The 13,517-nt window shown below is 33.9% G+C and overlaps 1 protein-coding gene across 1 annotated transcript in view; it reads left to right on the top strand.

Moving 5' to 3' along the window:
* UGGT2 (UDP-glucose glycoprotein glucosyltransferase 2) overlaps nucleotides 1–13,517 on the top strand; it is an 88,748-nt gene that overhangs the window by 61,630 nt on the left and 13,601 nt on the right. Inside the window, exons 26-30 of the mRNA XM_035557032.2 lie at nucleotides 3,072–3,151; nucleotides 4,808–4,997; nucleotides 5,902–6,060; nucleotides 7,249–7,334; nucleotides 13,329–13,413. Coding sequence (XP_035412925.1) covers nucleotides 3,072–3,151; nucleotides 4,808–4,997; nucleotides 5,902–6,060; nucleotides 7,249–7,334; nucleotides 13,329–13,413 — 600 coding nt within the window. The remainder of the gene's footprint in view (nucleotides 1–3,071; nucleotides 3,152–4,807; nucleotides 4,998–5,901; nucleotides 6,061–7,248; nucleotides 7,335–13,328; nucleotides 13,414–13,517) is intronic.

The raw sequence follows: 13,517 nt of genomic DNA on the forward strand, positions 1-13,517 counted from the left end.
AAGGAGCATGATTCTTCCTTCAGTCATTGTTGACTGTGTCACATTTTAATTTTTTGCTCTGATGAAAACTTGCTATTATATTACTTTTGTCCCTTATTAGTCACTTCAAATAAGTGTTTGGTAATATTTTTTGAAATATAAATGATAAACTACTCATATTAAATGGAACTGAAATTGAGAAGGTATAAACAGCTATAGGTAAGCAGTAAAATAACTTTACTGCTTAGTATCAAAAAATGGCAATTCAAGGCCAGGGGCAAGGTATGAGTTGGAGCATGAATGAGTTAGAGCAGAGTCAGGGCTTCTATCTGTTTTTGTTTGCCTTTTTTTTTTTTTTTTTTTTAATGTATAGTGGATTGTATCATAAGAACTGCTCTATATCCTCTCCAGAGGGAGTCAGGTAGAACTTTCGAATTTTCCATAGAAATAGTGTTTTGCCTTTTTTTAAAAAGTTTTGTCACAGACTTCAACATCAAATATTACTGTACAAGACAAGGGTCAGTGTCTATAGTAGATTTTTGAATACCAGTGTTAACTTTACCAGCGTTGGACCGCATCAGTTCTCAGCAGAATACATGGAGCAACTAACTAGTCCTAACTTATGAAGGTGGTCCCAAAGGTGATGTGACAAAAGTAGAAATTGCTTTTTCTAAAAATGAAGACAAAATTGAATGTTTTTTTCTCATGGTTCACCTAAAACAGCTGAAAAAATATGTTACACATTCTGTTTGTTCAGTGCCACTGAACAAATTACCTGTCTCCTAGCTTAACTGCTTGGCTCCAGCAGTATGAACTGCTAAGATCCTACTACTTTTTTTTGTCTTCTTCAAGTAATAGTAGCTACTGAATTCAAAGACCTCAAAAATGTGAAGTGAAAAATCCACCTTTTTTTTCCTGTCAATTATCTTTTACTTTTTTTTTTCCTTTGTTCATTCTGTCTTTACGGAGAAACTCTTATTCCATTCCAAAAGTAAGGAGAGATCTCCAAAGGGAGCCTCTTCTGATAATCAAGTCTGATTTCCTATATAACATGGGTCATGGGACTTCTTTTGATCAATTAGCATTTGAAGTAGATTTTTTTCAATCTAATCCTAATTTAAATATTGCTAAGTGGTTAGGTGCTGATCACAGTTCTTACTGAGCTTTTCCAGTGTTAATTAACCTGACTATTAAACTCAGACTTGGAATTGCAGATTTTAATTTAGCTCCATGCTTTACACATTCATCTTCTCTTCATTTTGTTAGCTCTGTTGAAGTTTCTATTGTAAGAGATTGTTTTCAGTGTAGATGTTTCATGTTATGGTGATGTTTGCACACAGTTCCAAGTGATTAGTTGAATAATCATGGTGTAGTGAGTTAATGCTTTTTGGACGAGTTGTGGTAACTGACTGTAAGCATTTGAAAAGTGACTGCACATACAAAACAAAATTTGGGCTTGAATCATTTTCAAGGCATGTTTACTGAAATAATTCAGCTATTTGCTACAGTTTGAAATACTTACAGAACAAAATTCCCAGGCTGCTCTTTGCATTTTCTTAATTAAAGTAAACAGACTGAATTCATTGAATAAGTTGCCATATCAGAGGCTTTCCAATTCCTCTTATTCATTGACCAGAGAAGAATTTTCCTAATTTTCCTCAGTTATTTGCTGCTTAACATTACTCTTAATATTATGAATTACTACTCTTGGGGTATGAATATATGAATGGAATATGGTTATATACCTCTGCTTTTTAAAAGCGCATATTGGGCAATACCTGCAATAAATCTAAAACCTTATTTTGCCCTGAAATTCTTCCTCAAGCTTCCTCAAGTTTCCTCTCTCTAAGGAAAGAGTTACTTGAGCTTTATTCATTCTAGATTAATTTGTTAATCTTAAAAGCTTTATGAGGATTTGAATAATTACAAGTATCATTGCTTTCCAGGTTCTCATTTCCTGGTTCTTCACTTGTTTTCACCCTTATGCCATTCCCTAGTCTTCATTTTTTGCTCAGTAGTTTTTCAGTGATGGTATTCAGGTGAGGCAAAGGATGAGAATGACAGACTGTGAGCAATGTGTCAACTATGCAAAGTTGTAGCACTATAGCAGACTATGCAGCCATGGGTTGAACTGAGGAAAGAAAAATACTGTTTATAATAAAAGAGAGATTTAAGGATGGTCATTGTCTTGCTTTGTTCCTAATTTACTTACCATTACAGTAATTTTAGCTGTAGTGGTATCAGTATTTTAACTTAGTTTTAATATCTTATTTGCTTTTTCTGATAATATCCATAAAGGTAGACACAGTTGCTTTATACTTTCAAATAAGCACTTTTGATCAGAAACCACATAAATGAAAATAACTTGGTAAAGGTTTTTAAGAGTGCTTTAAAGAAATTAAATACTTTGTTAATTTTAAGCAAAACAGATTGCTCACAAAGAACAAAATCTTGTTCTAGTATTATAGCTCCTGTATAACAGCATCCAGAAAATTAGTATTTTAGAAATGAATAGATGAATAAACTGAGAAAGAAGTAGAAATGACTTTAAATAACTTGAATGTTTTGAAATTGATTGAGTAGCTTAGCATACCATTAATCTATTACTGACAATATTAAAACAGTTTTATGAACTTTACTGTATTCACCAATTTACTGTGTACAGCAATTTTAGTAAGAAGGTCATTGTTTTAAGATTGGTTATTGGATCGAAGGCACATGTTGTACTTACTTTAAAGGGCTTTAAAATCCTCCAGAAAACACAGTATGAGAAAAGTGATACTATAATTTACTCATTCATTGGAAAATAAGGATAGCTGCTCTTTAAAAATCCGTAGCACTGGTAGAAAACATTAACATTTTGACTATCAAGAATATTGTGTGCTAAATCATTCACTTTTCAAAAAGGTCAAATCTTTATTTGCAATAACTGACCAGATCCCTTAATATACAGAAATATTAGGAACTTTATAATGTTTGAGATTTCTACTGAAGCTTGAGAAATGACAGGGTGCCACAAGGATAGTTTTGGTTTATTTTCAAAGTTTGATGATTATCAAGAACCATTTTTTACGCAGATTTTTTTTCTGTAGGTACTCAAAGACATTGTCAATATGAAACTCAGGTTGTTTTTGAACTGTAGATCTAAGCTGTCAGAAGTGCCACTGAAGAGGTGAGTAGTTCATAGCTTTTCTTACAAGTATATGATCTCACTTAAATTAAGAAAAAAAGCCTTAATGGTACATATTCCATTAAGAAAGAAAAAGTGGGTGATATATATGGTTTCTTCTTTTTCTTTGAATAAAAGTTGAATGTTACTGAAGTAATTTTCTAGAAAAATTTCTAATTCTACGAAATCAAACATTGCATCACAGAGGAGTGATCTAGTCCCTCAAATACCCCTGTCATAAACAATCCCTGTAGAAGTCAGTGGAGAGTCTTTCATGCCTGTGGACACTTGTAGAGAGAGATTATCTACCTAACTTGGTCGTATCTTGATTTTTTACAGATTCAGTATACTAAATCTAAAGATAAAATTTGTCCGAGTAATGTACAGTCTATACTGGCGAATTCATTTTAATTCATTAAGGACCCAGAAAGCTTTAAATTGAATTTTCTCTTAACTGGCTATAAAGACTAGGGTTCACTAATTCAGTTACAGACATTTACACTGAAGTGAACTCCCCAGAGAGGGCTTCTTTCCCTCTAAGAGATGCATTTAAGCACTGCCGTCCATCCTTTTGGCAGAAATTTTACCTATAATCTTGTCATCAGTGAGAGCTGATGATAGTGTCTACCCTTTATCCAATAGACTAGAGAATGAATTAGTTGTCCACAAAACAGAAGGCCTTAGTTTCTATTCAGCTTCAGAGAAAATGAATGCACATCTTTTATATTGCAAGAGAGTGACTTCAGAGTATCTTGTGTGATAGCTTTTAAAGCTTGCCACTTTACAGGTTTTAGAGCTTCGGAAAGGTAAGAGGAAGAAGTGTTCTGCGACCTGCCCTGAGGACAGGTTGTATTTTTCTCACAGCAATGTTGTCATGTAAAAAGCCTCCATGTACACCCTAGTCCAAATACTTTGTGGGAAAACTCTATTTTTCTTAGCTTTTTACTTTTTTAAAAACCACTTTCATAGTAATTAAATGTTTTGTGTTTTTTTCCATATGAAGTACTAATTGCTTGCTGCTTTCATTCTGATGGAGAAAGATGGAGATCTTCAGTGCTCATCTTTCTCTGTTCTGATTCTTCTCATTTTGCTGGATAGCACTACAGGAAGGAAGGAAGGAAGGAAAACATCATCATTATGTTGTTTCAAGAATCTTTTCCCTAGGGAATTAGAGTTGGAGAAGAATAGAGAGACCTCTCCTTCCCACTGCTCTCTGTCTTTGCTGCTGCTAGTGTCAGGAACTGTTCCCAAAGACACTTTTTTTCCAGCAGATTAGTCCTTCTGTTTAGTTTAATGATTCTGAGAATCCAAGGCAGTACACAGTCGAGATATTTAGATGCCCATCTTGGGTATTTTTACTTTCCCAGCCGTTAAGAATGTAAGTGGAAGCTATGCACATTCCCAGCAAAAATTTATCCAAAACAAATAGTTCTGTTCTGTACCAATCCATTTGAGAGAATGTATGTATTGTCTGACAGTATTCCACAGTATTCTGCAAGAACAGGGAGATGCCATGCCTCCAAACATCATTAATGTGGTAAGCATTCACTATATTATAACATGCTTCAGAACATTGTATTTGCAACTCAGCCTTCATACTTGAGTAAACATGGCACTTTTTTTTAACACTTTTCAACAGCTTCTTTTTTTTTTCAACAGCTTCTATCGTTTTGTTCTGGAACCAGAATTAATGTACGGGATCAACAAACACCTTCCTTCTGAACCTGTGGCAAAATTCGTAGAATTGCCAGAATCGCTGCTTTTGACTCTAAACATGATCACTCCTGAAAGCTGGTTGGTTGAAGCAGTAAACAGTTCCTGTGATCTTGATAACATTCATTTACAGGATGTAAGTAATAATTTGTAAGCATTATAAAACTTGTATTGTACCTTCAACCTCAAGAGGGAAAAGGAAATCTTGTGGGATTTTTGTCTCTGTTTTCCAGAAATGCTTTCTGTGCTAATTGATAATTTGGTCAGTATTTTACCATTTTTACTTTCATTGTATGTTTTTCCACATTTTCTCTCTCTCTCTCTCTCCAAGAAGAGCCTTTAAAGAAATCAATGAAAAGAAACTCGGAATGCATAATAAAAATAAAAGTACTTTATCTACTGTGTTGAGCTTTTAATGTTTATGAAAGTATGCATGGTTTTTGAGAAAAAAAAAAAAACTAAAAAATGGATTCTGTGTGTTATTTGTGTTATTTTTCTATTTCTCTTTTTTATTATGTATTTTTGGTAGAAATAGGATTAACCTGATCATATCTTAAAGTAAACCTGAATATATTGCTGTTTATTAATATAGATGAAAACATAGATTTAAATATTTGACCCTTTTTTTAGTTTAGATTTTTTTAATTATATATTATTATACTTTTAATCCTCAGTTTCCAAATAACCAAATTCATTTCATTCACTAATCTTATGCAAAATATTGAGGGTGTTTGATCCACCAAAAATGTGAATTTGGAAGGTGTATCATAAAAGCAAAGTTTGGGATTTATCTTACCAAAGCTGAGATGTCTCAACTTTCTCAATAGTCAGTGGAGAGAAGGTTCTTCTAGATTTGTCCTTTTTATCTTGGATACCTATTTTAAAATTGAGAGAAGTTCCCCCTGGAAGAGCCTTTGTCTTATTTTTGACAGTTGAAGTTAGGTGAAATAAATCCCAAACAACATGCTTGTCATTGTAAAATGTTGCTTTTTCCACGTAGTTAAGTGATGCAATCTAGTAATAAAATATTCCTTCCACAGATAAAAGGGACTGTTACAGCAGAATATGAACTGGAATACATATTGCTTGAAGGACATTGCTTTGATGTAACAACTGGACAACCTCCTCGAGGGTTACAGTTCACCCTGGGCACAAAAAATAATCCTGTCATGGTTGATACTATTGTGATGGCCAACTTGGTAAGTATTAAGTACAAAACAGTCATACAAAACCAATTGCACACTCTTCATGAGTATTCTTTATGAGATTTTTGTTCGTAATAGAGAAATCCATTGTTGTTCTAAATGGAAAAATCAATTTCTCTGTTGCGAAATTACCGATGTTAAAAGTATCAGCAGTGTCCTGGAGTTGAGACCATCTACAAAAGAAGATGTGCATCTCTGATTTACCCAGCTTTTTCCTCACACTTAAAATCCAATATAGATTTTAGTTTAGCCTAATTTTAGACCCTTATCTGAAGTGCCTAATGTTGGAGTCTCATTGCCTTAAGTCGGTAGTAGGAGGTAGATATCCTCAGATGAAGATTCCACCAATAAACATAAGGTATGAATCACTTTCTGATTAAAATAACCATTTTTGTTAAAAAATGATCCAAGCAAAGAAGGCTTCTATTTTAGATGCTTCAGATAAGTGCTTAAAGCCTTTGTGGACAAATCTGCACTTCAGAATTCCTCTGGTCACCTGAAGTAATTATTTCTATTGGCATCAGTTTGTAGAGCAGAAGATCTTGTGATTCCTGAAGTGAAAGACTTATTTTGTCTTGTCTAAGGTAATTTGATAGAGAAAGATTAACTTTGGTGAATAAGATGTCACCTATCTGCCATTCTCAGTTCTCTGTGAAAATTGTATCACAAAGAATAAAATGCTTAATAAACTGTGACTCTGACTTTTACACAAGTATTGAATACTTTCTCAACAGCAGAAGGTGTTCAACATGATGAAGCTTCCGTGTTTGTTTCCAAAGCTTGTTTCGTCTGGCTTTCACACAGTGATGCCTGTATGCAGTATTCCTAAATTGGGAAAGAGTTGTGTTGACTTGAAAGTTGTTACAGACAAAAATTATTAATATCAAAGAAGCTTTTCTGCTTAGGGTCTATTTAATAATTCATGTCTTTACTGCTCACCTACTGTTCTAGATGAAGATTTTGTATATGCCTCAAATTCAGCTAGAAACAAATGGAACACATTAGTATGGACATACAGGAAAAGTAATACTATGCCATATTACATTAAGGATTAGTGTGGCAGTATGTAGTGTTTATTGACCTTAGCTGCAGTACCAAATGTTCTATAGTTGATGTTTGGATATTTACATGGTTGATTATGAAATGCTGACAGAAAAATGTCTGTCTTTTTACTTTTCATAGGGGTATTTTCAGCTGAAAGCAAATCCAGGTGCTTGGACACTGAGATTGCGTAAAGGGAAATCTGAAGAGATTTATCAGGTGTTTTCGTAAGTATTAGTCTGTCCTTAGGAAATATAAATGAATCTGCTAAAGTTCAACATATTTTGAAAAGATCTGACAGTACTCAAGAAAAATGAACGAAAATAACATGAAAAGGTAGAACAGGAACCAGATGATGATTTAAAGTTTATAACAGATGCCTTATTTCCTGATAGTGTAAGGGGAAGAAATTATAAAACATAAAAACTAAATTTGAAAGTGTTCTTTTTCTGGGCGATTTTTCATAAAATAGAGTTCACTACCTACTCATTTTACCGCACACCTGCAAAGCTAAGTAGCAAAATAAAGAAGTGTTTCATATGATCCCTTTGAGGATGATCTAGAATTGTGTGTATACATTGAGAAGCTGGAAATAAAGTGGACTGTGTATGATAGATTATACTGTATTCCTAATACTATAAATACTGTAATAAATTTTTTACTTCTGTCTGGAATCACATTTTCCAAAGTTGCTCGACCAGATTTGAATTATCTGTGAAATTGTATCCATGATTCTAGTCCAATACTGTTTTTAATCAAGATCTGCTTCTGAGTAGAGGTGTCTACTGAATGATTGTAGTTTAATTTCAGACTACTTATTCTGCGATGGTGCTTTTCTACTTTCTGCTTCTTGCATTTCTGAAATGACTGTTGAGATATTTTGTCTTAAGCATTGATCTTTTTCAATATGAATTTAGTATTAGTTGCTTTCCTATTTTGTTCGGTAAGTTTTCCACTCTGATAAGACATCTCTTCTCTTTACATTGAGCTAGGCTGTAATTTAAAATTTGAAATTGCTTTTGTTTCCATAATTGAAAGACAGGATAGAACAGAAGCATTAAATATTCACCAGTGTATAGTTTTCAAAGTATTGTTTGAAGGCATGTTTTATTAAGAAAAAGGAACTAATCCACTCTGCAGCTTTGTGTGGGATATACCTGACATAAATAAAAGTATTTCTCTGTAATAAATGTGGGTAGATATGTTCATAGTATTATAGGCCTTTCTCTCTTTTTCCTTTATTTTTTCTCATTTCTGAGCTGAAAATTCTGAGTATAGTTCTTCCTCATGCAGAGGCTCTCCATATATCTCAGTCATCCTTGTTGCTCTTATTTGTGTCTTCCCTAGTTCTGCTCTATCCTTTTGAGTTGGTTGGCCGTAATTAAAGACAGACTTGTGGTGTAATAGCATTGGTAAATTTTTTACTGCTTTGTTTTCTATTAAGTACTAATGTCTGATCTCCACTTTCAGTATTGCTAGGCACTAAGCTGGTATTCTTAGAAATCTACGGTCTCCGCAATCTCTTTCCTGAGAATTAATGGCTAATTTAAAGCTTCTTATAGCTTAATTATCATTAGGTTTCTCTTTTCTTGCGCAGCAATTTCCATTAAATTCTATTAGTACATTAGTACTACTAGTTTCATTAAATTTCATTTGCCTTTGTATCATTCTCTTGTCGTAAGACTTTCCTGCATTTCTTCAACGTTTTAGATTTGCATAAGGCCAAAATTCTATTTTAAGCTATAGTATATGTTATAGAAAGATATACAGTTATAGAAAGAAACACACCTTGTTAAACTGGATTGCCTGTGCCCTGCCATGTTGCCTTTCCAGACAATGTTGGGATATTTGAAGTCTACCATAAGAACCACAGTCTGTGATCACAAGTCATCTTCCAGCTTTGTAAAGACTTCATCTAATTCCTCTTCCTGATCAGGCAATTTTTACAGACACCCACCACAATGTCACCTTAATCTCTCTGATCCTTACCCATAAACACTGGATAGATTTATTGCTTCTTCCACGGCAAAGCTCTGTGCATTCAACCCATTACTTTGTGCCAGGTGCAAACCATCTTTCGTGACTTGTCTGCCTATCCTTCGTAAGAGGCCTTTGAATCACTCAAGGCATGTGAGCTTCTCTGCAGTTTTTGTGATCCTAATGAGATCATAGCTTCACAGCTATGAAACTTTTAATTTCTTCTGTTTATTTCCCATCTTGTGTGCATTCCCAGACAGGCTCCCAGCCATGCTGCTTTCTCAGGAGAAGCGTGAGAGCCTTCCCTTAAGCACTTCCTCACTGCTGACATACTTCTAGTTCTTAGTCTTTGGTCAGCATTCCCTGACAAACCTGCTGTAAAGCCCTCCTTTACTGTGGCAAAGTGGTGTATCAGGTAGATCCTACCTCTCCTCAGCAGTCCCTTTTCATTGAAGAGGGTGCAATAGCCATAGATGCCAAAGCCATGCCTGTAACACCAGCTGTTTAGCTAGATACTTTCCCTGCATGTTGTATGTCACAGCATATATCTGTAGTATATGAGGACTTCCTCTTGAAGCTTTGGATCCAGTCCATTGTAGAGAAACATCATTGTTTTATTTTAGCTTCAGTTCTTGCCTTTTTTTCCTTTCTCCCTGTAATTCTGTGTGCTGAAATAGGTCAATTTTCTTATAAAATATTTATTATTACTTGGAATTCAGGAACACACAGTTCCATATGATGTTTAGTCATCAACTGCTATTATAAAATGAGTAAAACAATGACCATGCTTGCTGTTTTGAGTATTTAGTTAATGCATCAATTCCAGTGTTACAGGGAGACATGTTAACAGGATATCTAAGTTCCTTCTACTTGTTTGCAACTTTCAATTTATTTTGTTTCAGCAATGGCTCACAATCTGTTGGAAAAGCAGAAAAGCGTAGTATTTATCCTAAGAAGTTCACTTAATCTCCACCACGTGTAGCTATATAAGATGTCTAATTTAATATTCAATTCTTAAAGTATATAAACTGATTTATGAAAGATATCATTGTAAAAAAATGTAGTGAGCTATAGTTGAATTAAAAAATGAAGCAAAGTGAAACAAAACCACTCTACTTTCTAGGTTGGTTCAAAGGAAACTTAAAACATCCGCAGTTTAAGATATTCTTAAAGATTTTCTTTAAGAAGTAATAAAAATGGGCTTTACTGAGCCCGGCTAAGTTATGTATAATTAATACTTGATGACGAATTAAAAAAACATTTATTTCATTTAATTATTACAAGCCATAGACTTAGAATATAACAGCTAAATTATGTTTGGGGGGTGGTACCAGCATCTCTGATACTACTTTTAATGATACCAGTATTAATAGTACCAAACTGCTGTCAGAACTCATGCAACTGTTTGATAACATGGAATTTTGCCAAGAGTTATTGCAGGATATTCTTTATCCTTGTACATTAATCAGAGCCACTCCTGTTAAACTGTACTTGACCCATTCTATTGAAGCACAGGCCTGTACGTTATAATAGGAGTTTTAGGGAAAATACAAGATTTTGAAGTCACAGCGTGTTTTAACAACTCAGTGAGTATTTTGCTTCTCTCATTGTAACATCTAATACATATGCAAGTAATTTATTTTTACTCTGTGTAAATACACAGCTTTTGAAATAAGCTTTTTTTTTTTTTTGTCAAATACTGGCTATAACAAGGATCATTATTCAGAGGCAGTCACACTTGTAAATCAATGTTATCAATAAATTACCGTGAAAGTTAGGAAAATTAAATTCAATATACTCAGCGACAGTCTGAACACTACTTGTTATTAGAGCTTTGATTCTGTGATGTCAGTAGGGAAACAGGTAGGTATTGCAAGATGATAATTCATTATAAAAATAGATAGATATAGCCTCCTGCTGAAAATTTCATTTTTAGAAAGGCAACTGGGTATAATTTATTATATTTTGATGATATGCAGACTGCTTAACTGAAATTTTTATCTTTTGCAATTTGGGCAAGGTGTTGTTTGTTTACACTGAGATTTGAAAGGGTCTCCATCTGAATGCTTTTTTCTCCATATGGAGTTATCTGTATTTAAAAGTATGTAGGTATTTTGAAACAGATTAAGGCTGTGACCTAAATGGTCTGCTGGACATATTTAGTTTTATTCAATGATTATATAACAGTGAAGTAGTTATTGTTAAATATTTAATAGTGCCATCAGTATGCAAGACGTTTTGGTAAGATTTAAAAACAAAGTTGTGCCTGCCTTCAGTGAGTTTATAAGTTACACTAACAGTGCTAGCAGTGTTCAGTACCTTTTGGAAAAAGCACAAAGTCCTTACTGTATTTGTTAAAGGAGATCATAAATCATCATCCCACTTCTTCCAAACCAGGGGTCACATTCAATACATTTTTTTTATGATCACTGATTTGAAATGTACATCTGTTACATTAACAAAATGGCAACATGCTGAGTATCATGCACAGGTACAAGAGGAGAGATCCTCCATAAGATTCAGCACACTAACTTAAAATCAGAGGAGAGTATGATGGTCTCAGTTTTCTGTCAGAGAGATACTTACCTCAAAACAAGTGAACATCCTAGTCTGTAGCCGTTGATAATGTAAATGAGTGACTGGGAATCAAAGTGAAGAGAAGTATTCGGTCAAGAAAAGAAAATCTAGTGTTACAGTAGGAAATATACAAGGATTTGAATGGAGAAACAGATAAATTATATCAAGACCAGCATTAAGTGTAATTAATGGTAAATCTCATTATTTCCAATACATTGTTCCTACTGGGACAAAAACTCATCACGATGAGCCCAGTGTGGAGTAAAACAGTTGTGAGCTCATAAAGTTGGAGTTGACAGTGGGGGATCCAGAGAAGAGATTTAAGGAGACAAAAGTGATGTTAAATTAATGGCCAAACCAAACAGTTTGAGAATATTCTAAATACTTTGGAAAACTATCTTCGTCAGTGGAGCTACAGAGATAGCAACAGAACTCATAACATGGAAATTTTGAGGTAAATGAGTGAATAAAAGAGAAAGTTTTGATTGTGGAAAAACTAAGGGCAAAAGTAAGACCACTTAAAATCTTGACTGTGCTAGCTGCTGCCATTTCTGCTGTCAACAGAAAAGAGTTTGGCTCTTGTTTTACTATTTTAGGGCTTTTTAATTGCACTATTTATGGTGGAGATCAGTGCCCTTTTATGTTGAGTGCTGTGATAAGAAGACAGTTCTTGACTGACTGTTCATATATGCAATATTTTAAAAGTGTGAAAGTAAAACTAAATTGGTGGAAAGGTCAAGATAATTCTGAACATTGTTTTGTGCAAAAATCTCTATCTCTATGATCATAGGTTTTAGGGAAGTGTATTAAATAGAAAATACGGGTAAATATATAAAATCCTGTCACTTTTAGGTAAGTAAAATGAAACAGATTGAAGAAAAAAAAAAAGGGGGGGCAAAACTAAGGGGTAGCAGATCACTTTCTTAAACCAAGGTTTTGTATGTGTAGCTGTAGCAAGGGGAAACCATATAATGGCATTAAAAGAAAGAAAGGATTGAAGGAAAAGTATATGGGCTTTTGAGATATAAGAGCTATAAAATTTGAGAATTATGCTATTTCGCTGCAACACAGAGAGACAGCAACACTTCTCATACTTCTTACTGAGTGGATGAGTGCAGTTTAGAAATGCCTGAATAGCTTTAAATTGATGTTTGGGGGCAAATGCTCATGTGGTGCATTGCTTACAGCCCTGTCTGTTACCAAAACGAACCATTTTTACCAGCCTTACTCTTTCAGCACTGTGATGAAGCTTTCACCAGACCTTTTAAAGTAGATTTATTTTAAAAGTACATTTAGTGCCATCACAAAGCAATTTCTAAGATTTTTTCCATATTTGAGAAATGAAATGTAGTTTAATATTTTAATACAATATGTATCTGTATAATGCATAATAATATATTCAGCTCTAGATTGCTGCATTTTTTCATTGGTTAATAAAATTTCCTGTAAAAATTCAAATTAAAAAGTGAGGGTTAAAACTGAGGGCAATGACTAGGTATGAATAAAGCTCAGGAAGTGTCTGAAGTTAGGATATAATTAGGTGCAAGTGAAGAAATTTTGTTTCTATAAATAAAAGCAATCCTAAACCTTATCCTCTAATTAAACACAAGTGATAATGCATGTTTTAATGAGTTAGTACATTTGCACATTTTTTTTTCCCCTCACAGCCATGAAGGAACAGATTCTGTAGCTGACCTGGCTGATGTTATTGTGGTATTAAACAACTTCAGAAGCAAAATTATCAAAGTTCAAGTATGTAAAGAGATATTTTGTCTGCTCTATTTCTTTATATATGACTAAAGCTCACATGTCTTAGGCTATATTTAAATGGAAGAAACATACTGGAATATATAATT

Source organism: Cygnus atratus, chromosome 1, assembly GCF_013377495.2.
Source record: "Cygnus atratus isolate AKBS03 ecotype Queensland, Australia chromosome 1, CAtr_DNAZoo_HiC_assembly, whole genome shotgun sequence".
NCBI lineage: Eukaryota > Metazoa > Chordata > Aves > Anseriformes > Anatidae > Cygnus > Cygnus atratus.